Source organism: Lindgomyces ingoldianus (assembly GCF_010093535.1).
Source record: "Lindgomyces ingoldianus strain ATCC 200398 unplaced genomic scaffold BDR25scaffold_23, whole genome shotgun sequence".
Lineage (NCBI taxonomy): Eukaryota > Fungi > Ascomycota > Dothideomycetes > Pleosporales > Lindgomycetaceae > Lindgomyces > Lindgomyces ingoldianus.
Genome location: NW_022985184.1, coordinates 388,916 through 412,647, shown reverse-complemented (window position 1 = coordinate 412,647; position 23,732 = coordinate 388,916). Strand labels below are relative to the sequence as shown.

Genomic DNA, 23,732 nt, shown 5'->3' with positions numbered 1-23,732 from the left:
CCATCCTAAGGGTTTAATTTATAAAGGATTTTTAGGATTTAGTTCCAGGCGGGTTCGATGCGATATGCTATGCCATCTACAGCTAGGTGTACCCTGTCGAGTTTTAAACCACGGTCTGTACCACGGTCCACTTAAACACCATTCTCATTTAGTCTAACCTTCTCAATAGGGTCCTTCTCCTCTCCAACAAGCCCCTCCTTCCTAATCGAACTCGCCCTCGAAAGCTCATGCGCCATCTGCCGGATGTAAGCCCTTCACACCATGTAAAATATGGTTCGGAACAACAGCTCCTTCCACATGATGATCGTAGTTTGTATCCTTGATACGATAAATCCCCAAGTAATGAAAACCCGCAACATCGAGAGTGTAGAACAACAGCACCCCACCAGCCTCCGCAATGAACGGAATTTTGATGGAAGCAGACGGGTTCTCTAGCGCCGAGAACGCCGCGGAAGACGCCGATGTAGTGGGTAAGTTTTGGGGGGGGAATTGGTGAATGCGCCGATCCAGTAGTAGACGATGTTGTGCCAGAGTTGGTGCGAATTTCATTAGGTGCGCTATTTTATTAGAGAGAAGTTTGATGACATACGCAGAAAACCCAAGTCATTTTGAAGAGTACGAAAATCTAGCTAAATCTTGGCTCATCCTAATCGGTAGGATGTTCTGGCAAGGAATTGCGATTGTAGTTGCGGGTGCGAATCTGAAATGCCATGAGCTAATTTGTAGGTGTGAGAAGCAGCTTCTTCCAGCTTACCATTTCCCAAATCCAAGCAGCTAACATAGGGATGGCAACGATAGTCAACCCAACCAACCCGCGCTTCCCACGGCCCCAATACGGCCGATCGGGAATCCATTGCAGACCCCATCCAGCCGGGGTCTGGAGGCAAACGGCGATGAACGAAAGTAGCGAACGAGTCCGAAGATTATTGAGATGCGTCATGGTTCGTCAGCCAATTCCAATTCCTACTCGATGCTAAATTACTCACCATTGACAGAGCCACTGTAAACCAAGAAGCACTCCGCAGGAAAGAAGGTTGGGAACATAATAAGAAGAGTTGGATCTGAGAGGATCTCTAAATCCAGCTTAAGCTCTCCCATGCTGGTTTTGGGGGATGGACAGCGACGATGGACCTATCGTCTCGCCTTAGCTTCTGAGGTGGGGGTAGGAGAAGCTCAACCAGACCACCAATGATCATAATAACCACGAAGGCTATGTAGACTAGCCGGGGCACGCCGACCACGGTATCCGTATTCCTGTTAATAATGACCGGAATAATGCCTCCAATGACAGATCCCAAAGTTTGTAAGTTCTTCAGCATTGTTGCGTATGATCCTTTTCTCTTTCTTCGGGATATCCAGTATCGACGTAGCCCGCTGTGGTAAACACCACTCCTGCACCAATACCGATGATAGGCTCAGTGGCACAAGAATATCCTTTCTTGGCCGTCTCATCGTAGTACCGTGATCCAACGTATACGACGTACGTCTGGACGCCAATTCACATGGTAATACTAGGACCGAGGTTATTGAGGATGGAACTACCGAATGAGGATAAGAAGAACCAAGCCGAGCATAGGGTCGCGTTGACGACTTGGACGACTTGAGCAGAATCTGGACGACCACCGCCAGCTCCAAGTAGGTTGAGGGTACGTACATCCCCGCTGATGTGCCCACACAGAGACCGCCGATGATATTCTCTACCCATGGGCTATAGTAGTGAAGCTGGGAAATTTCAAAAACCCCATCGTGGACGCCTGCAGCGTGGAATAGTACACATGTAACGGAGAGATAATTGAAGAAGGGAAAGCTCGCGAAGTGAGGCGACAACGAAGTAAATACGGCGTAGCGACGTCCAAGAGAGTGGCCTTATGAGGTGGTGGGAAACTAGGAATTGGCGCGGGTGGGTGCCAAAATGGTCACGCTTGGTTTGTGCATCTCTTCCCGGGTGTTGATCTTTATCGTGAATGGTAATGACGTTCGGGGTCCTGGCGGAAATACGCCCGACTAACTAGTCGAAATTCGGACTTGAGTAGGCTTTTTTGATGGGCCCAATTCTGTTGATGGGAATAACATACTAGCGTCTTATGGAACGGTGAGATAAACCATTTCCCCGCCTTGGCTCCCAGACATTTTGTGTCTACTGTGTAGAGTCCTGTACCTATGGGAATGCATTGGCACATCTCGTGCGAGTTAATGAGCTTCGAGAGTAACGAGCATGAGTGTATTCATTTACATCAAGATCGGACAGAGGTTATTCGGAGAAACCCAGACGACATCAAAGCTAGGTGCACGGGAAACGCCGGGGTTGCAAGAGGGTCACGTGGAATTTGCTGTGGGAACGGGCGGGTGGAGTACCGAACGGCTCAGTACGGAATGAGACGTAGGACTTTAAACTGGAGGCCGCACAATATTTTCGAGAGGACATCTAAAAGCCGAGATTCTGTTCGCGTATTTCCGTCCAGCTTTATCTGAGATCCCTTGATAGGGATGGCTTAATGTCCTGCCGCTTGGCTTTGACTCGGCTACCGCGTGCATGAAGGAAAGCTGAAGTGGCTAATCCCAAACCTGACGACAGCTGACATTGATTCGCTTCGTCCCCATGTATCCCTTCCACTTCTTGTACTCTTTCTCCTCTTCCGGCGTTGCAGCCGGAGTGCCCACTGGCCAACTTGCCAGGTGTGAGGGGCAGGTGCCCGGTATCGTGCGTGCCATGGCATGCCATGCCCATCGAGCTTCGCCGTCCAGATGCACGCAGTCGCCACTATGAACTCGAATAGCCAATGTCCGAGGAGCGGCCTCCCCTTCGCCCCCATCTTCTCCTCTGGCCAGGATGAAGATACCGTCACAACCTACACTAAAGCTAGCAAGGGCACGTTCACATTGCTCGCTAACATCTCGATGAACCGGCATAAAGCCTTTTGCGCCGTATATGAGGACAACGCCAGATTCGGGCTGTATGTGAGGAAACAGCCCAGTTACTAGTTTAGACAGATCCTCCGGGAAGTTCGTGGCGTGTTTGGCATAACTGCGAGTAGGCCAGTCATACTGCTCCCCCAAAGTGAGCCAGCGTAGTTTGGTATAGAGAAACTGCTCGTTGTTCAACGGCTTGTGGTTCTCAGCGAGCCTAGGGAGAAGAAGGTCTGCGGTCGCAGCACGATCGCGAGCAAAGAAAGAAGTGTTGAATCGATGAGATTTGGCATTGGAGTTGATTTGCGGTGGGTACGAGATGTTATAGTCGGCCTGCAAATTGATCTTGTGCGCTGGATTGGCTAGATCTCGGTGCATCAAGCATGACGTGAATAAAATCTGAGTCTCCGGTGGCAGTAGACCTGGGATGACTCGCAGCCCAGGGAAGTCTCGGTGCTCGAATATAGGCGCGTCTTTGACAGGGTGGAGAAGGGGTTGATCGTCGTTGTAGGCTATACAAGCCGCTTCAATCTGTGATGCCGAGACGCAGCCAGCTGGCTTCCACAACCGCTTTTGTTCGTCAGTGAAGCTTTGGTGCTTGCCTAAGTCGAACACGTTTTGATCGCTCTCAAGTTCTGTCTTTCTCATGGTCTGGTACATCCAATGCGCTTTCTGGATGAACATTGGAGGCTGAGCATATGTATCATGGTGCATTGAAGCCTTTGGTACCCTAAATTAGTGAGACTGATCATCCTTGGGCCACATGACATACGAACTTTGTTGCAGGCGGCCGTCGTCAGGTCCATGGCGAGTAGCTGGTTGCTCTCAGTTGAAGTTAAGAGTCGTGTTCGTGCCGTTCTTAACGTTGGTCTAGAGAAACAGCAAGGAAATAGTGTCGGAATACGCATGGATCGTGAGCACAAAGACACACGAAACGTAATATTTATAGCAGTTGGTTGATGGTTCGAGTCTGAGGGGGAAGAGATTCTTCTAAGTTCTTGGTAAGTGAGGCGCACGGACCAATCATCTATCGATAAGCTCCTAAACTCTTACCCATACCACTCAAACTGTTCTTACACTTTATTATAAAAGAGCCATTCATATATCCCTCCCTAACCCTAATTCTATAGATCTTAGCTTGTTTGGAAAGTGTTAAATGATTAAATTTGATCATGCGGGTTTGGGCGGCTGGGGGCAGAACGCCCGCTACAGCTCTTTGATCCTCAAATTCGGCGAAGATACGACAGTCCGACTTTTCGAATCAATGTCTGGAGTGACGCACTCTCTAATCTTCCAGAATTACTTCAGGGCATGGGCGTGGATTTTCTCTGCTCCTTTGAGGCGCTATTCTTCAGAGTAACCTGGATTTTGTCGGAAAACTCCACATTCAACTTGACTATAGCTAGAGACCAACCAGATTAGAAAAACTCGGACTATATTCATTGCTTGTATCTCTAGAACCTGGGATGAAAAGTGCAGAGTTAGAGGAGCGGTGCGAGGATTTTGATCGGATTAACTGCTCCGACAATATAAATACAGTAATTTTGAATAAGTCAATCGTTTTCACAAATGAGAGCTACGGTGGTATGCTTCCACTATTGCAGTGATCGAGACTCGTAGGGCTGGTCACCTTATGTAATTGCTGCCCCTCGTTGGACCTTGGGTCAAGGCCAATGTTAACTACATTGTGCATTGAAAATATCACCTCAATCTAGACAGTCCTCCTTTTCCCCTATCCGCTGCTAGACTTGAGGGCTGGACGCATTAATACAGTGCGCCTAATGAAGGCAAATTCTACAAGACTCCGGTATCCAATTATATACACCTCTCTAAGTTACTTTTGGGGTCCTCAGTCGATGCTCGCACTCGGTTTAAGACTGAGGCATCAACAATCGAAGGTCTAAAGATAGATGTCTCGTGGACACACATGTTCTGCGCCATGCAAGACTCTCTACAGGTTGCTCAAGCATTATGCCTTCGATGCCTTTTAGATTGATGCTGTCTGTATCGTACAAGATGACAAGCAACATTGGGAACAAGATGCTGCGAGCATAGGCCTTGTCTTTAGCAACGTCCATTACAATATACGCCTTAGGGTCTTCCCCATATTGCTAGGGCTTTCTAGACAGACCTGGCCCACCGTATCTATACCATTCTTGACCACCATCTCTCCTTCAGTCAAAGTTACATGCCCTCTTCGTGCGTATGCTTCGAAACAGCATCTAAAGGTGCTCCAGGGCTCTGATACCATAGATCATAAAGAAAAGCCTTGGCTGATTCAAGTGTGGATCTTCCAAGAGTATGAAATCTCAACAAGAATACTATTTTTTTTTGGAAAATTGCGCATTCACTCCACTCCTCCAGATCACACTTAGATGGGAGGTGACAACGTTACCGACATTTACTCGTAGTCCTTTCAACAGGTAATATGAGCATTCAAGCACGGAGGGATGGACAGAGCAAAGCGCTACTAGCAATGTCTGGTCTTGCAAATCTCACTTCCCTAGAAAGGGGCGATATGTATTTTGCCGGGTTCTGGAACTCAGATCTCATCAGCGGACTCTGGCCATATTTTAAGACTTTTGAACAAGAAATCTTTAATCACAACCTTTCAGTCTCTTCATCGGAGACATCTCTCAGTCCCTCTTAGAATTGTGATGCCCAAACGCAACTGTTTGCTTACGTTCACTCTCTATTCCTCCTAAACAACGATGATGACTCCCAGCCTGAATGCGAAATATCCCGTGCCTCGTCAGATTCTGCTAAAAGGGAACTGAATCCATTTGGCAGTGTCGAGAATGGCAGACTCTCTGTATTTGTATTGACCGCGGACTTAGAACGAGTCTATCCAGGACAGCTGCGTTTAAGTTTGGAAAGTTGAGATGAGGGAACTCTAAACTATTATAACACTACTAAAGACTTACTACTACATCTATACTAGTACTATAAGAAGATACTTTGTAAAACATAAGTACTACACTTTTTAGGTATGTTATAAGCCTTAGCTTTTAGCTGTATATAAAAAAACTTTACTTTACTTAAGTTTATTAATATAGTAAGAATAGTAATATAACTTAGGTAGCCTGCTATAGTAAAGCAATATTAAAGTTAGATTAGATACAAAACCTCTATATATACATTAGTAGCATAGAAAAGTGTATAAAAGTTAATATCTAAGGCCTACGTTTAAGTTAGTAGAACTATAGTCTTTATATTTAGTGTAATAGTGCTAGTAATTACTACTAGATTCTGCATAATATTAGCATCCTATTTTAGAAGCAGCTTATAGAGAAACGCAGTATTAGCATATAAATGCAGGATAGAGCTTCTATTTATACTATAAAGGCTACTTAAAAGTATATAGACAACAATAGTATAATATTACTAAATTAGCTTTTAACGTACTTCACAGGCAAGTTGCTTACACACCTAAGTTGCTTACTTTTGCTAAGACCCTACTAAACTACTTTTTCTACACTAATGCATTCCCCACAACACTACTTAGACGCGCTAAAAGAATGTTAGATACAGCTTACACTTTAAGCTTTTAAATAAGACATAAAACTTTTAAAGAAATGTGCTATAGCTATATATAAAGTTTTATAAAAAATAATAAATAACTATAGTACTAGATAACCTTTATAAGCTAATTCTATAGCTAAATTATAAAGGCTAAGTAATAAAAAAAAGCAGGTAATTATTAAGACTATACTTAAGCTATATACATAAGAAATTTCCCCTTAGATAGCATTTATAGCTAATATAGCTAATTTTTTACACGCTAAGCATAATCTAGGCTATGTTTACATAAACTAGCCTAGTATGTTTATAAAGCGTTATTTAAAGCTTAAAGTAAAGTTTTAAGTATAAGTATAGTTAAAAGATATCTAGCTAATTATAAACTCTACTTTGCTAAAGTTATATATGTTATTATCTTAAATGCTATACTTAGCCTTAATATTCTTTATAAGGCTAAACTAGCTCTAAATTACTTTAGAACTCTTATAAAAAGCTTTTTTATAGTTATACTTACACTTAAACATTACTTTAAGCTTTAAATAACACTTTATAAACATACTAGGCTAGTGTAACAATTCTTGTTCCATCTCGGGTCGCCCGGAACCCATCCGAAGGGTCCCCGTATTGGCTCTGACCCTAGCTCGACCCTAACTCGACCTGGCCCCGACTCTGCCCTGCCCCCTGCTGTTACCCCTATTCCCTCATGTATTTAGTCGCACCTCGCCCTGTAGCTAGCTTGGTAGTTTTCTAATATCCTACGTACAAGGCCTATAGGTGTCATTAGTATTCCTAGGTCTCTAAGTCCCCACGCACTCCTATATGCCTCTAAGTAGATTTATACTACATTTAGACCTATTGTCTTGCCTACGCTGTTACAGCTAGTTTATGTAAACATAGCCTAGATTACGCTTAGCGCACAAAGAATTAGCTATATTAGCTATAAATGCTATTTAAGAGGAAATTTTTTACGCATATAGCTTAAGTATAGTCTTAATAATTACCTACTTTTTTTTATTACCTAGCCTTTATAATTTAGCTGTAGAATTAGCTTATAAAAGTTATCTAGCACTATAGTTATTTATTATTTTTTATAGAACCTTACATATAGCTATAGCATATTTTTTTAAGAGTTTTATGTTTTATTTAAAAGCTTAAAGTGTAAGCTATATCTAACATTCTTTTAGCACATCTAAGTAGTGTTATAGGGAATGCATTAGTGTAAAAAGGGTAGTTTAGTAGGGTCTTAGCAAAAGTAAGCAACTTAGGTGTGTAAGTAACTTGCCTGTGAAGTACGTTATAAAGTTTTAATCTAAACTAAATTAAAAACTTTTAGTAGATTATAGAGCTTTACATTTTAAAGTAATAAAAATATATTACTACTTATTAGCAGATAGTAAATATCCTTAAAAAGCAGTAGGCGAAGATTACACTAGCTTGTTATAGAAAGTATATTCTTAGTTAAAGCGCAAAGAGGAAGTTATCTAAAATACAAGTACATTAACTTAGTATTAATTAGCTATAACACTAAAAGGTAGGCCTAAACATAAGCTTTTTATAAAAACAAACTGTTAAATAGGCTCTTTTAGCTAGCTGCTTATAGTATAAGCACTTAAGTAGCAAGAGTAAGAGTAGTGTACAGTGTGCACAGCGTACAGAGTGTAAGGCCGAGATGGCGCTTACGTGCGACAGGTATATATACTATTCTGTACGCAACAATCAACTGTTGGTTGATTATTCGCACCTTTTTGGTTGTATTGGCGCAGTGGTACAGAGCTCCGTCCTTACACAGAGTAGGTGGGGTGGGCAATAGATTTCTAGTTATTGCTTGCTTTCTTTCTATGTACAGAAGACACAAGGGATATTTTAGGAGGCGCACGCGGCGCACGGGCATCACGTGGTGCAATCACATGATCCCATGCTGGATTAGGTAAATACCATGCTCTGTGTCGCTCCTGCGTATAGACACAAACAGCTTTTAATTTAGGCAGCAATTAGCTAAGTAACCTGCTTCCTAAATAGGCTAACTATACCCCTGCAGAGCTCAGATCGTTGAGTGGCTAATGGCTTTTGGTAGGCGACTGTATCGACAACACAATTGCAATATTCCCTTTTTGCTGCCCTCTTACTAAATGGAATTTGGGTACAGGAGGTGCCTAGGGGAATCAGGCCGCTTCCTAAATAGTTCTAGAGAGTTGTGGGCCACTGCTTGAATTCTTAGATTTCATTATATCCATTAAGCCCATATCCAGTGTTCGCATGGTTGTGGGAAAAAAATTAGGAGTCATCTTGATATTTGAAATCGGCATTCTGTAAAAGAACTCTACCTTCTGTTGGAAGTGGCAAAAGGTCAACCTCCTACCAAGCACAGCAGAAGAAAATATATAGGCGGATAAAATGCACGCGCGACACCTTCATCTATCAACCTCTACTAACGCAGGGAAAGCCTTCTGGTGATCACAGAATTCCGAATGAAATCTCCCTCCCTCGTGGGCTCCTCCGACTTCGTGTACGCAAAAACCTGCCTAGGTCTACTTTCTACGATCAGGTACATGCGAGGTGTTTTTCTTTGCGCCACTCCTGATGCAGGGCTTCCAACGGGCCGTACTACGGTCCGTACAAAGTGAACCGTAACGGTCACGTGAGCAGTACGAACGTACCGAGTTTGTGAGCCGTACTGTACGTTTAATGATGCCCTAGGTACAGTACGTAGTACGGACCGTATTACCCTTTTAGGAAGTTTGTATGGCGATTTTGGAGGAGTAGGACGGCTCTGGCGAAGAGCGGCCTTGCGGGAGCGTTTAGGAGGGTTTCTAGAGCTCTAATTAGCTAAAAGTTTTGTAAGGACGCGTAAATCTCTTTCTAAGTCTTTTAATCTATCTATCTGCAGTCTGTTGTCTTAAAAATGCCTATTACTAACTATTTTCTATTGCAGGGCTATCTATCCACGCGCCTCGCCGCCTCACAGGCCTTATCTAGTTAATTGGATACCTCTGTCGCCTATTTTGCGCAGTCTCGCAGACTGCAGAAGTTGAGAGCCCTCTACACCGCGTCTCCTGCCTTATCCCGCGATAGTACACTGTCTGTGGCTGAAGATTAGTTGCAGCAGTTCCTAGAAGATCATAATTGTAATGCTAGGGTTGAGTTTGTAATTAACTAGAATAATATATAGATGTTAGACTTAAAACAGGCGTTGCCCTTAGCGCGATTAGGTTACCGCGTAAAGAATAAGACTACGTTGCGAGGCAATTGTACGCTGTTAAAAGTATGGGCTTATGGCGCGGATTTGACGCTTATAGAGGAGCAGGGCAAGGTAATCCGCCTCTAGCTCTGCTGTCAATGCCATGAGCAAGGTTCTCAGCGCGGCTGGTCGTACAGTAACTGACGATTGAGGCTATTCAACTCTAGAAGAATTAGTTACAGAACAAGGTAGTAAGCAGCGAGCTTTTAGACCTCCCTGCTCATGTTACTAGGGAGAATTAGTTATCTAATGGCCATTTAGACCTTAATCCTGCGTCTCTAGAGACCTATAATATTAGCTGTTTTGACTAGAGTACGACGTACTTTAATTAAATTGTACTACTCGTACAGATCACGTGAGCCGTAACGGTTACGATACGTACACCTACCTCTCCTCCTCCCTGCCGTACGAACGTACTCAAAATCTCACCCGTACAGGCCTCAAAAACGCCCAATCGTACAGTACTACGCCTCGTTGGAAGCGCTGTCCTGATGTGTACAACTTGGTCAATGATACCGTGTCTAATATGGGACGAGTATGGCAGGTCAGGCACGCTTTGGGAAATATGGGAAACTTTTGGAGAAACTTTTGGTAGGTGTAGAGATGAGGAACTGAGTTGATTGCTAAAAGAGTGTACCTAAGGGTATATATATATAAGGAGTGAGGTAAGCAGCAGGGTAGGAAGCAAGTGACCATAGTAGGCAGCAGTAGCTCCTGAATACGATCATGTGGTGGGGCTTGGAGAGCTCCGCTACTGCAAACAAAATATGTTAGGCCTTTTAGCAGCAATTTTTGGTTGCACTCTGAATCGACTGAACGTATTCATAGCGTATCTATCGCATGGCTTAAGCCGATGGATAGAGGGCATATAGAGGTACGCTATGTGAGAGCTAAACTTGGTAGATTGAGTGAGAGAGACCTGAGGCGACAATACAGTGGATTGAACAGCGCTAGTCCTCAATAGGAAACCAGTGTGAGGTATGGATTGCCACGCGAAACAAAGTGACGTGAGACCAGCGCTTCCAACCGTACGTAATACGATTCGACTCGACCAAATCCGGGACGTTACGTCTGACTATCTTAGTACGTTTCTACTATACAATTAACATAAGGACTACTTACAAGTCTTAACTATAACAATTAAGAATCCTTATACAGCTTAACAACTTAGCAAAAGTTATAACATAACACTAAAACAAATATAATCTAAGAGAGCTAAGAGCTTAGAGTAAATTGCTCTCTAACAGAGCTAGTTTTTTTATAATTAAAAAGCCTTAATTGTCTCTCTAAAGAGGCAGTTCCTGTTAAAGTAGCAAGTTCTTCTCCTACTAGAGAAGGCTCTCTTGCAGTTGTAGAACGTACACAGGATAGAGAGGAAATTAAGGGCAATTTTAAAGAGTGTAGGGTAGGAGAAACGTCCTACTTTTGTCTACTATGTAAGAGGATCTGTAAATAAAGGGCTGTTGTCCTTAGCTATAGTAAAGTCTTTTTAATAAGAGTTATAATACTACTACAACTCTAAGGTTTTCTGCTACCTTTTATATAAGTAATTACTAGTAAGAAGAGAGATGTTTATAAAGAGAGTCTTTTTAAATCTATTGTTATAATAGTTGCTACTAGGTAACTTACAACGCTAGAGCAGCTAAGGAGGGTTATTCTTATTAACCTTAGCCTTAGCCTTTGCATTAACATACTGCTAGAAAATAGCTTTTATTAAGACCTTAGCCTTTTTATGCTATAATAAGTGCTTTCTTTAATAATCTTTAAACTAAATAAGACAAAGTTAAGAGTTAAGTATAGTTATAACATAGTAATAAGATATAAAAGGTTCTAAGATAAACTTACCCTAGTATAATATTAACTTCTTAATGCTATATAATATGCTGTTTTTAAGGTAGGAGCTCTTATTCTTATGCTTTACTTTCTCCTACACTTTATAAAGTTTGTTATATAAGTGCTAAAGATTAATAATTATTATTTAAAAAAACTTATACTTACTATTGCCCTTAATCCTTTTAGTTATAAAGTAAAAAACTTTAAGAAACTTATAAAAGTAGTCTACTTTTTTCTACTTATCCTTAGTTATTACTTTAGTAAGAGTAAAGATGCTAGGTGTAGTAGAGTTATTATTATTAGTGCCTCTCTACTTTTAGATAAATATTATAATAGTTGTTTTAAGCTTGTAACAGCGTAATAGCATAAGATATACTAAATACTAGTAGACGCTGCTATTTTGTATAAAAGAAAGGGTTTTAAAGCTTTAGAAAGAGTTATTAGTATTAACAGTAGCCTAATACATTATAAAGGCCTTTTAGTGTTTATGTAATGCTAACACTATGTTTATAAAATTATAAAGCTTGCTTATAACTTTATGCTAGCAGTATATATTAAACTAATTCTAGGAAGCAGCTTAGGCTAGCTTAGTCTTAAAAGCACTAAGCCCTTTACTATATATTACTGCCTTAACAACTAGCTAGATTGTATAACTACTACAGTGTATACAGTGCTTAGAGGTAAGCAGCATGTTAATGTGCTTAGTAAAGTTAGTAATAGTTTCTTTATTATTATTTAATGCGTTGTTAGCAACTAAATAATAGAATTTTAATATAATTTTAAAGTTATAAATAACAGTAGCAATCTTATGCGCTTAATTTACCTTTATATAGTTACTATAAAGGTTTTAAAAGCTAATAAGTAGGTCTTAGTGCTAGTAGTTGCTATTTATTTTTATATAGTTAATTATTATAAGGTTTTTAAGCTGCTAAGGCACTAGTGCTAGGGAATTACTAACTTACTAATAAAATAAGCTACTACCCTAAGAAAGAAAAAGTAGTTTAGTAAAGTTTATATATTAACACTTAATATAACTTTTAACTAGGCTATCTTTAGTACTGTTTAAATCTCCTGCTTTTACTCTATAACTCTAGAATTTACATATAAAGAATATGTAGTAGGCAATAATAGAAGAGCGCAGAGAAGGTTAGTGTAGTTCTAAAAAATAATGCCCTAAAGTTTAGCTAATAAGGCCTTAGCAAAAAAAATATTATAAAAGATTACTTAGTTAATAACTACCTTCTATAAAAACTCCTCCTACTAAATAGTGTAAGTAATAATATGCCCTCCTCTAGCAACTTTATAAGTAATGTTAAAAGAATTAGCTAGAAGCTATAGCCTGTTAGGTAAGAAACTTTTATTAGCATTAACTTAGTGCTTTTTTCTAAGATAGCTAATAATATAGTTATAGCTGTTAACCTTCTTTACCCTAGCCTAAAGGCCCTGCGTGTGGCATCTCTTGCACAACTAAAGCCTTAAAAGGACGCCTTTATTATCCTTATACACTAAATCTGCCCTATGCTGCTATATAAAGGAAACAGGACAATTCCTGTAAAGCTAGCTTTTGTGTTTAACATAGTAACTAAGCCTTTTTAGTAAAAGCTTTTTATTTATTAGCTAGAGGTTATCCTACTTAATAAAGAAGTTTACACTATTATTAAAATAATTATTAGCTAGAAACTTTTTTATAAATTTAACTACTAGCGTCCTATTACAAGAGCTAATAGATAGAGAGGATAATAAGGCTTTTAAGTAAGTAAGATAATAAAAACTAGCGTAATAAGCTACTTTAGCTTGTTAAGAGGAGCTAGCTTAGGAGGAGCTAGCTTAGGATAAGGCTGTACGCCTACTACGCTAGAGGAATTAAGACAATTAGCTTATAATAGGTAAGAATAGCAAATTATAACTTTAGAATAATATAAAGCGCAAAAAAGTTAACTATTTACATAGGATCTAATACCCTAGCCCCCCCTCTCTAACGCATCCTTACTTGTAGCACACAACAGAGTTTTCACCTATTATTACTTAAAAAAGCCCCCTTAAACGCCCTCCTAACGCTTGCCCATAGATGTCTAATTAGGTCCTATATTACTAGGAAAAATCGACTTTCTAAGACGTATTACGGACCGTAAGGGGACCTCTCTTAGTTGTACGTTATGATTGACAATCCTCTTACGTTTGTACGGCTCACGTGACCGTAACTATTCACTTTTCTGAGTCGTAGTACGTACGGTTGGAAGCGCTGCGTGAGACAACATGAAAGGGTACATCCCACCCTTGAGCCAAACCACCGCATCCCCTTCCTCCGCTCCTGGTGGCCCCAATCCTGCCGTTTCCCTCTGTACTGATAGGCAGTCTCCTCCCTAGCGTATATTCCGCAATATCTCCACCAATAGTTTCCGATGCGTTCTTCTCTTCCTGCCAGGCTGTAATAGACACGTTCCCTGCAAGCCGCGCTGGAATAGCTTCAAGCTAGGAAGTTCTTTTGGGCCTGCAGAACGAATAATACCGGTTCCGTAATACTTATACGTATAGCAAAGCCCATCACGGTACAGCAGACATGGGATGCGTCGTGAAGTCTTTCAGACGTTCGCGAGTTGTTAAAGTGAAAGCCAAGGTGTCCATGATAGGGTATGGAAACCGCTGCCAGTTAACCAGGAGAGCGAGGGACTCCCAGGATCGAAGAATACGCGCAAATCCTAGAGTTCCACGATGGAACGGTGGGTAAGGCATTTTCTCGGCAACTTCTTTGATGGTTTTGAGGAACGCACCTTAGATGATGAAGTCGTTTTCTTGGGAGAGGGGACTAGCTATAAATTTCATGGGAATTTCATCTACAGGGGCCCCTGAGACTGGCATTTCTGCCCTCTTGAATTCTCTAATCGGACTAATCAAACTGAAGTCTGGTACCTAGAATGGAAGTGAGAGGATGCTTTTTGGAGTACCTTGAGGCTCACAATATCTTCGATGGTTTTTACCTGAGCAGAATTCCTACACACATTCACTAAGCCTAGATCATAGTTAATCTCTGATGTCGGTCTCTCGAGGAGCTCGAAAATGCTAAAAATCTTGTCTCGCGGGTCTAAGTCTGTATATTTATTGAGGTAGTAGAGCAAGCAGTCAATTCGTGGAGGATTATCCAGCACCTGATCTAGGATGACCTAAAAATAACACAGATGGTGCATGACGCCGAGATACTAGAATGGGTTCTCGTTCCGGTGTTGTGCGGCACCAGATGGTCTATACAAGGCGAACATATCGGAAAAATTTGCAGAGGCGGGACCATATAGCGCAGATCTTCGTTTACATGTGCAAAGTTTGATGAGTACCTATGGCTGAAGAAACCAAGGATGGCTCAAGATCCTTTTAAAGGTCCGTTTGAGGCGTTCAATGGTCTCTGGTGTCTTCCAGTGTGCGTGGCTTCCATCTGTTAACGTTGCTTGGGGTGGATTGCCTGGATCAGTTTTTCCTGATTTACATCTCTTCTCGGTGGTTTTCCAGTCTCAAATCACCTCGAAAGGGATGTGAGAGTCGTCTTGCTATTCACTAAGCCAAACCAAGAGCTCTTTTGCAGCGCTGTAAATATCTTGTAACATGTGGCATTACTGGGTCTTCTCGCCGAGATCGTCTTGGTTGATGCAAAGAGAGCTGACCCAAAGACTTCTCAGCTCGGTTCCCAACCGAAGTCCCTTTGATGCTAGAGAAAGGTGGATTGACATACTTCGAATTCTCTGGCTAATTCGGCATGATTTTTGGGCCGTTTCTTCTCGGAAAATATGATAAAGCCTCAAGCTCCAGCGCCTGAGACAGTGGACACAGTACGAACTTAACATGTAAGGGACTGCTGCTTGATTTAGAAGGCAGTAATGGAAGTAATCAAAGTAATTGAATCGCCCGAAATTGAATCAATGGTTCGTGGGTGAGCAGGCTAAAATGTGGGCCATCATAATGTCCAACCTCATCCAGATCAAAAGGACTACAGCTGATTTCGAATATGCTCATAGAAGAATGTAGTCTTGTAGTGGGAATGAGTTACGAAAGAAGTGGTGTATTGTGGATTGAGGATCCGAGGAGCTATATGATTTATATAGTATGATGAGACGCCAATCCCAAGGTTGATTCGGCAGCCCATCGTAGAGCCCTCTGGCTTACAAGGAACTATTTTGATTCTGGTTTTTTAGAATCGATAATGGCTTAGCTATTGTTGTCCCTAACGTCATCTAGAAGATTTAGCGGTAGGTGATCTGCAAGCAAGGCCTGTATGTTCGCCCGTACGTATCGCGACCAGGAGTCGGATAATTTGTGAAGCTTTTGGGGGCACCAGAGGCATGAGTAACTGGATTGCTAAAGAAGTGTATATATACGCGAAGGAGTGGGTTAGGAAGCAAGTGACTAAGCAGCAGGTGAAACCGGTAAGGTAACAGTAGTGTATCAATGTGGAACTACGTCATCATGTGACTAGAGCTCGGAGATCTCTGTAACTGCCAACAAATTTCAAGCGTATATTCCGTATGAACAGGACGAGCGTAAATTTTTTTTTTTGGAAGGATTCGAGCGCCGTAACTTGAAGTCCAGGGCATGAAACCCAAATTCATGGGACGATTAGGTATAGACAAAATTCTTGGAGGGCTAACTGCAAGAAATTGGTCTGCTTTGACACCCTGGGTGGGTGGAAAATGTCCCGTTCACATCTAGACCATATTCAGTCACCAGATATGCCAAAATATCTAGGTGAGGGGCTCCTGAACCGTCATATATAAGATCGCGCGTCGTATATCCAAGATCGGTATGTGACAGGAAAGACCCGTACCTGTTCACAAGGGAGCATATCAGTGCGAAAGATTCGTTCACTATAGTCCAGTCTTGAGTCTCTTTTGGATCGTACTCCATTTTATGGTCAATAAGACGAACCAATTCGGTTTGTGCACCCTGCTGACGGATGGGAAGCTTCTTGATCCTAAGGTATTTCATTAGGTACCTTGTAAATCACATTCATGTTAGCTAACTGCTTCTAGGTCTAAAACATGAGCAACTAGCCACTAGGTGAGCCAGGTATGACCAACCCAATACATGCACTGGAAATTCGCTTGACTAATCCGTATTCTTGCAGACATTGGCCAACCATTTACGGAGGAGGAAGAGGCGGAAGTACTATAAGTTGTCCCACGCACCCGACCATGAGATTCGCTTTCCATGCAGCAGCAGTTTCGCATCTTGTCAACCGCTCGGAGTCATAAACACTTCCCAATAGCATTCGAATTTTACCTTGAGAGCCCCCTTCAATATCAAACTAGCGAGAAGCTGGAGCTGATGAAGTGTATTTTGTTCTAGTCTAAGTGGTCTGCTGCAGAGTGTTTATACACATCTCTGGCGATAAAGGCAGTAGGAGCCGTTGTGGCCCAGAGAAGGAAGGTTTAGGAATGTGACATTCCCCATCACGAACGCGTATCGAGAGAAAACGATACTTATTCTAGACGATGTGTTCGGGTTCTTTAATGTTGGAGATAGGACCACTGGGCAACTATGCGGCCCACAATAGCTCTCCGAATTGGCTCCAAACAGTGAAACAGTGGTTCAAGCTTGTTTACCGGTTGCGACGATGGCGATACCTTTGAGATGGCTGCACGTTCGCCAGTCTTAGCGCAATCAGTCAAGCTGGGAGATGTGATGAAACGAATCTAGAAATCGCATTTATTTCCCTCCCCTGCCGGATTGGTCGACTCTAGATTACAAGAAAGACAGGTTGGGACTACCCGAGTGCGCTTATCGGCGATTCCTCTAAAACCGCCGAAATGGAATCGCTTCGGGCAACACAGGCCTGAGAACAAGGAAAGCTTTATCCAGACTTTTGCGCAACCAGCTTCCGGACGACGATTTTCTGACTAGTTTCGTGGTTCTGAAACATCGAGCGCCGGACCGCGATCCTATGCCGACTCCAGATCTGACGGACAAGAAGATACCTTCTCACAAGGGCTCCTTGGTTGTTCTTACTGGCTTGGACCATCATCGGGCCATCGTCTCGACTGAGTCAGGCATCGTCACTATGCCTACCAGCGATACCAATTGTGAAGCTATTAGGAGCATTAGAGCCATGAGGAACTGAGTTGATTGCTAGAGGGGTGTACCTAAGAGTCTATATATGCATAGGAATGGGTTATGCAGCAAGTGGCTAAGTAGCAGATAAAAGAGGTAACGTAACAGGTGGTGTATCAGGGGCCGGAAGTACGTCATCATGTGGTTGGACCTCGGAGATTTCTGTAACTGCAAACACTACTTCTACCCCTGGCTGCCTTAATGAACATAGCAAGTACAATATGATTGCTACTCTGCTGTTCTCCCAAAGAATAACTCTGCTTTGGAGGAATTTTTACAGCTTCGTTTCTAAAGTGATTACTTTGCCGCTGGTGAGGGACCTATTTTCCTAGAATTTGCACAGAAGCCGCTGTGCTGCATTGATGAAAAGAACCTGGAGCCACTAAGATGTTTCTCGACATCCATCTACCATATCTTGGCAATCTTTTTAGCGAAGTACAGATCAAACAAGAAACCCCACCGCCGGAGACAATCCTAGAAGTCTTGAAGTGGAGAATAGCATTTACGGCTTCTTTGAAGCTCAACAAGCGGCTTAACAGTCTAACACGAGCTATGATAGACTACTGAACTCCTACGAAAAATTTTGACACTCTAACAGCCGTAGATTTTAACTGTAACATGCCGTACTACATCCAGATTTGCTTGTTTAGCGGATTGCCCAGCTAACGGAAACACCTGAGTACCTTTTCACCAAAGGTCAGATGTCCGCGAGTGACGTCGCGCTACAGCCCCGATACTGCACACCTACGGAATAGAATGCCATGGTACGCAACATTAGGCAGTGGGGGGACAGACTTCAAGACGATATGGATTGTGCAGAATGAGCTTGGGCGAGTACTGGTTGACGTTACGCCTCCAGACGACGTAGAGTTATCGGAGATGTGAGAGGTGTTGGGGCTGTCGCCTTCGTCGCCTTTTTCGGAGTTGTCAACGGGAGAGTGAGCAGAGAAAACTAGGATATGAATAGCAGTATTTCGGTCACCTGCGTGAACGGAACTCAAGGTTGTTATACGTATATACAGACGTCCGACCCTGATAAAGTCGGGGAAATCCAACCGAATAATTGCCAGAGATGGGTGAGGATGAGGTTGAGATCTTAGTGCTCTCCAGACGAGGTACTGCCTCAAGTTCAAGGGGACGCGTTCTATGGAAAAATGGGCTTCCCTCAGAAGACTATTAAGCTGATATGTTTGTATTTAGATTTGAGTGAATCGGAAATCATTATTGTCAACTTTATTGCAGTGACGAGCCCAAACACGCACCTGTTTCTACGCTGCGCTGTTGCAAGTTTGGGCTGCATTGGACTCACAACTGTGACCGCGTCGTATTTGCCTGGACGAGTGGTGCCGGTCCAGCCACATACGCAGTTCAAATGAAAGTTGCTTCATTTTCAACTTCTTGAGGTGCCACTGAATCCTCTTGTCCCGTTCGCCATGGAGAAGCGGGAGAAGCCATAGCCAACCCTCAAGCACATATAGTGCGCAACTCCTTTTTCAAAATCTTCCCACTCGGACTCCTCGGTACCTTTTCGATAAATGTGATGCGATCGCCCAACCAATGTATTGAGCTCAAATTGCTTTCAATGAGAGAGCTGATACTGCGTCTCAACTCGGTCTCACTAGCTTCGACCATCAAGTTGGGAGATCTGACAACAAACGCCAGAGCAACCTCCCCAGAAGTCTCGTCTGCTGTACCGATCACGGCCGCGTCAATGATTGCCGGATGCTGTAGCAGTTGTGCCTCTATTTCTGCTGGAGCTACCTGACTGCCCTGCAGAGGGTGTTAAGGGTTGGACAGTGACATTCTCTCACGCTCTCACTTACCTTGACCTTTATCATATCTTTCAGCCTGTCCACGATGAAGAGGTGTTCTGAGCCCTTGGGACTTGTTTTGATGACACCAATGTCTCCAGTTCGCAACCAACCTTCGGGATCAAATGTATGATCATGGGCTTCGGTATCTCCCAGGTAGCCCACGAAAACACTCGGTGAGGCGATGAGCACCTCCCCAGGTTGGTCGTAGTTGTCGATGTCTGACCCATCCGGACCTTCCAGGCGAGCCTGAACATGGGGGAGTAAACAACCAGAAGAGCCAAGATATACGTCATAAGGACTGGTCAGTGTCGCTATTATCGAAGTCTCCGTTAAACCTAGGGGTGCCGGTGTCAGCTCAGCTGCAATTTCACGTGGTTGCTGTTAGGAGACCGACCATATGCCTGAATGATTTCCCAGCTTGGGCATAACTCTTGCAACTGCCTTGCCACTTTTTCATTCAAAGGAGCGGCCCCACTAACAACTGTTGTCACGGAGGAGATGTCGTGCTTCTTCAATAAGGCACTGTGGCTGATTAAGGCTACTATGATTGGAGGGACCTGCCGTCTCGTCGTCAGCACTGTCAATCATACGTAATCATTGGTATCGCAACGCTGTACGTTCAAGGAGGTTCATACCAGATAAAGTCTCTGTATATGGTATTTCGAGATCGCTACAATCATAGCTTGCATATCAAACTGTGGATGCACGATCAGCCTGTCATTGCGCCAGAGCATTATATGCGCGACTTCCAGCCCATATGCATGGCTCATGGGCAAGACTCCAGTCGCAGTTTCGCTCCGCCCCTTTTTCGTTACATCTTCATATATAGTAGCTTGCAAAACGTTGGCAATGACATTGAAGTGCGTGATCTTGGCTAGTTTCTGAGAGATACGGTCATTTGATTGGACTTTTTGTGCTTCTGGTACTCTCTCAAGGGTAACCCACCTGCTTGCCAGCAGTCCCACTTGTAGAGCACAGGTAGGCGATTTGTTTTGTCCCTTGACCAGGCTCCCAGGAGAGGCTTTCCACAGGATCGAGAAATCTTCCAGCCTCGACCAGTTGATTCAAAAATCGGTAGTTGCTGCTGATGTTGTCGTCAGGCAAAAAGGGGTGGGGAAGGTCTATGAGATAGATTTTGTGCCTGTCCAAGGCTAGTTGGTCCGCAGCCTGCAAACATGTCGACAGCAAGGGCCAGCAAGTAAAGATTGTGCTGCAGCGAGCGAGTTTCATGTGATGGGTAATCTCTGCGACAGAACTTGATGAGTGCAACGGTAAGCAAATCCCATTGACGCGATGGACAGCCCAACATAGTATCATATACTCGATCTATCAGAAGTCAGTGTTAGGATATACTCCTTGCGTCGAAAAATACTTACCGTGTTCAGACTGAAGATAGCGACCACTTTGTCCGAAGGCGAACCAACATTGGAGGACCAGCCCAGCTCCTTGCAGAGACTTCTAGACAGCAGGTCAACCCTCTGCTTGACTTCATTGCGTGTATAGGACTTGTCGGAGAGCCCACAGGTGACCACCGGCCTCGGGGCAAGGTCTGTCGATGGCTGTGGGCGGCCAATAAGCGCGAACTCGCCTACGGGAAGTGTTTCCGGGATTTCAAAAAGGCCTTGTGGCACCCACGGAGGCGATTTGAACACCATTTTGAACCTAGTACGTTCTTGTCTGAAATTTCTAAGCTTTGGTGAGTACTTGAATGAGAAATACGCTATGGTCTAATAGAAAGATCCAAGTATACATTATTTAAGTCCATTTGCCTGTGGAACACATTGACAAGCTACGGCCGCGATTAGCGTCACTATGATTATGAAGCACTACACTCCTCCTATGGTACGGCTGATATATTGTACAATCCGTGCTCTTCAGGGATGCCTGTTTTGGTGCTACCAGAATAGAATACACCGATCACCGCACAGGCTCGTATAGAAATATTTGTTGCCGCTTCTCTGCGTTCTTTTCAACGCGTCCTGCTTATCAGCCTAACTACATAGAGCTAACGTGTTCCGCCAGGCATCCACCAATCAAAAAGCCAAAAAAAGCCAAAAAATACATCCTTAATAGTTATCTTAACAACATTTAAAAAATTGTTTATGTAAAATTGTATAAAACTATAGTTATAGCTTTTATATAACTCTTTTTAAGATAACTTTATAATAGAAATAACAAATAGAACTAACACTCTATTATAAAATACTAGTTTAAAGATAAAAAGAATATATAAAATTCTAAGTAGAAAAAGGTAGCGATAAATATTTGTATACAAGTTCGCATAGTACTTAATGCATTCCAACTTTCTATAAAAGTTATAGAAGAAGCAGGTTAACAATTTAACCTTTTATATTAACTCTTATTCTCTAAGGTTTAAATATTTATATACAAGCTTATACAGTAATTAATGTATCGTATTCTAGTAGCAAAATAGGAGCGTCCCTGCAGCGCACGGGTGGTAGAATATAATAGCCGGGTACCCTTGGACATAGGAACCTCTGAAAGCTGACAATGGTAAAAGTGGACCTCGTACTGTACCGTAAGGCGATGTGGAGACGGACTTACGCGCAATGATATTAGAAAAAAAGTGGAGTCTACAGTATCCGGGTTGTTTTGCAGACCAGGGACGAAGGAAGACGCTAAAGAAAGACGCTAACGGAAGGCGCTGAAGGAAGGCGCTAAAGCGAGGCGCTGAAGGAAGGTGCTGAACAAAGGGGCCAAAAGGAGGCGCCGAAGGAAGACGCTAAATGAAGGCGCTAAAGAAAGATGCAAAGGAGGACGCTAAAGGGAGGGGCCGAAGGAAGACGCTAGAGGGAGGGGCCGAAGGAAGACGCTAAAGGAAGGCGCCGAAGGAAGACCGCAAGGCTGACCATCAGCTGAGTAATTATTTTGTTTCTGCTTCTCACGCCAGGTACGATGTTCAACGGGTTCTGGGATATTCGGCCAAAGTATTGAATATTGTTAGTGCTCTGCAGTAGCCCCATGCACGCCGGATGAGTCCAGTTAGCTACATCAAATATGCGGGGAAGGCTGCGTTAGCCTTCCTATTTCGCTTGCTAATTAAATGTGTGTATGTATAATGTTCGGGTATCTTACAGCGTACTGACAATATGAAATTCAGCTAGATATTAATTTGACTTTACACTATTGTAGTATGGATAGTTAAAAGAGTATATTAGAAAATAATATACTAGAAAATAGTTCTAGCGCTACTCTTAATAGATTTTGCTATAGTATAAAGCTAAAGACGAAAATAAAGTTTATATAGAAAATAATATACTAATTTCTTATAATCTGTGTAATGACAAGCGCGGTCTTTACTATTCTATAGAGCTAATTGAGCTGAATAGAGTAGGTTGCCTCTATTTCATACTATACTAGGATGAGAAGAGAAGGAGATGAAGGTTTCTGCAAGAAAAAAGTCTGCGCAGATCTAAGACGCTAGCGTGTTCACTTAGCTCTTAGCGCGATCATGTGACTAGTAGCGGAGCTTCTGTTATAACCTTAATCCATTGTTATATGTATACTATCTATATATCTTTTCTATCTTTTTTCTACTACTAATACTTCTTCTATTATAGACGTTTTTAAGTGTAAAAATTATATATATATATATATATATATTTTCTATATTATAACTAGTAAATATACTAAAATTATAAATTAGTTAGCTTTTTACTATTCTAAAAATAAGTAAAAATATAATCTACATTGTATAGTAAAAAGAAAGTGTTTTATATTATATAGCTATTACTAGAATGGGTTTCTTAAACTTAACTAATATACTACTAGCTAAATTAACTTTTTTTAAAAAATATTTAAATAAGATTTACTATTTTTATAAAGATAATTACAAAGCTAATTAATATGCTAAACTAGTGTAAAGAGATGATTAATATTAAAAAAATAGATATATAAAAATAGATAGAAACTAGGGTAGCATATTAATAATATACTAATGATATGTACTTTAATAAGTTTATACTATTGTAGTATATTATCCTATTTTTATACAAAGGTCGTAGGTTAAATAAACAATTGGTTACTGCTAAGCAGGAAGTACGCCTAAAATCACTCCTACAAAGGGCTACAAGAGGTTAGATTAGCGCCGATACCTTGCTGATGAGTGTTATTACTTACCTCATAACCTTCGTACATGCTCCTTTTCCTTATAGGGTAGTGTACTCCGTATACGAATTATTGGTGCTGATGAATCCAGGCTTCATCGTCCGCTCCAATGGGATAATCAGCAATGTAGTATTGCAGAGGCTGCTGTAGTTCCCGATAGCCCGGGCGGCCACCGACCACGTTGCGGCTTTCACCAATAA

The 23,732-nt window shown here is 42.3% G+C and overlaps 6 protein-coding genes across 6 annotated transcripts; 4 read left to right on the top strand and 2 right to left on the bottom strand.

Annotated features, from left to right (window-relative positions):
• Window positions 1–57: 57 nt before the first annotated feature.
• On the top strand, window positions 58–1,006 carry BDR25DRAFT_357113 (uncharacterized protein; the record flags this gene model as incomplete). The annotated part of the gene is made up of 8 exons (XM_033695765.1): window positions 58–125; window positions 170–273; window positions 311–339; window positions 371–470; window positions 511–552; window positions 594–692; window positions 727–875; window positions 908–1,006. The coding sequence occupies 8 exons, from the start codon at window positions 58–60 to the stop codon at window positions 1,004–1,006; spliced, it is 690 nt and encodes a 229-aa protein (XP_033545584.1).
• Window positions 1,007–2,553: 1,547 nt separating this feature from the next.
• BDR25DRAFT_326475 (uncharacterized protein) lies at window positions 2,554–3,713 on the bottom strand (the record flags this gene model as incomplete). The annotated part of the gene is made up of 2 exons (XM_033692277.1): window positions 2,554–3,627; window positions 3,684–3,713. The coding sequence occupies 2 exons, from the start codon at window positions 3,711–3,713 to the stop codon at window positions 2,554–2,556; spliced, it is 1,104 nt and encodes a 367-aa protein (XP_033545583.1).
• Window positions 3,714–4,063: 350 nt separating this feature from the next.
• BDR25DRAFT_357111 (uncharacterized protein) lies at window positions 4,064–5,788 on the top strand (the record flags this gene model as incomplete). The annotated part of the gene is made up of 9 exons (XM_033695764.1): window positions 4,064–4,180; window positions 4,216–4,277; window positions 4,325–4,491; window positions 4,528–4,594; window positions 4,681–4,864; window positions 4,899–5,189; window positions 5,272–5,330; window positions 5,368–5,521; window positions 5,558–5,788. The coding sequence occupies 9 exons, from the start codon at window positions 4,064–4,066 to the stop codon at window positions 5,786–5,788; spliced, it is 1,332 nt and encodes a 443-aa protein (XP_033545582.1).
• Window positions 5,789–8,095: 2,307 nt separating this feature from the next.
• Window positions 8,096–9,549, top strand: BDR25DRAFT_357110 (uncharacterized protein; the record flags this gene model as incomplete). The annotated part of the gene is made up of 11 exons (XM_033695763.1): window positions 8,096–8,220; window positions 8,283–8,323; window positions 8,354–8,369; window positions 8,465–8,506; window positions 8,576–8,607; window positions 8,645–8,735; window positions 8,773–8,982; window positions 9,013–9,090; window positions 9,160–9,232; window positions 9,437–9,497; window positions 9,524–9,549. The coding sequence occupies 11 exons, from the start codon at window positions 8,096–8,098 to the stop codon at window positions 9,547–9,549; spliced, it is 795 nt and encodes a 264-aa protein (XP_033545581.1).
• Window positions 9,550–15,363: 5,814 nt separating this feature from the next.
• On the top strand, window positions 15,364–18,157 carry BDR25DRAFT_357108 (uncharacterized protein; the record flags this gene model as incomplete). Its single annotated transcript, XM_033695762.1, has 18 exons — window positions 15,364–15,416; window positions 15,464–15,587; window positions 15,612–15,669; window positions 15,722–15,909; window positions 15,960–16,023; window positions 16,073–16,228; window positions 16,259–16,287; window positions 16,319–16,419; window positions 16,445–16,493; window positions 16,534–16,645; window positions 16,680–16,812; window positions 16,901–16,978; window positions 17,037–17,087; window positions 17,133–17,212; window positions 17,314–17,562; window positions 17,711–17,828; window positions 17,885–17,901; window positions 17,961–18,157. The coding sequence occupies 18 exons, from the start codon at window positions 15,364–15,366 to the stop codon at window positions 18,155–18,157; spliced, it is 1,857 nt and encodes a 618-aa protein (XP_033545580.1).
• Window positions 18,158–18,593: 436 nt separating this feature from the next.
• BDR25DRAFT_304742 (acetyl-CoA synthetase-like protein) lies at window positions 18,594–21,211 on the bottom strand. Its single transcript, XM_033690271.1, has 6 exons — window positions 20,781–21,211; window positions 20,350–20,730; window positions 20,040–20,285; window positions 19,799–19,961; window positions 19,414–19,739; window positions 18,594–19,360 (listed from the first exon to the last, which is right to left on the bottom strand). Exons 1-6 carry the CDS (start codon window positions 21,057–21,059, stop codon window positions 19,055–19,057), a joined length of 1,701 nt encoding a protein of 566 aa, XP_033545579.1. The 5' UTR covers window positions 21,060–21,211; the 3' UTR covers window positions 18,594–19,054.
• Between the last annotated feature and the right edge of the window lie 2,521 nt (window positions 21,212–23,732).

Bases quoted from the DNA above. Each gene is read 5' to 3' on its own strand.
- BDR25DRAFT_304742 (XM_033690271.1), bottom strand. From the start codon at position 21,059: ATGGTGTTCAAATCGCCTCCGTGGGTGCCACAAGGCCTTTTTGAAATC. The intron at 19,740-19,798 runs GTCGGTCTCCTA...CGGCACCCCTAG, and splicing joins GGAAATCATTCAGGCATATG to GTTTAACGGAGACTTCGATA. The intron at 19,361-19,413 runs GTAAGTGAGAGC...CACCCTCTGCAG, and splicing joins AAGATATGATAAAGGTCAAG to GGCAGTCAGGTAGCTCCAGC.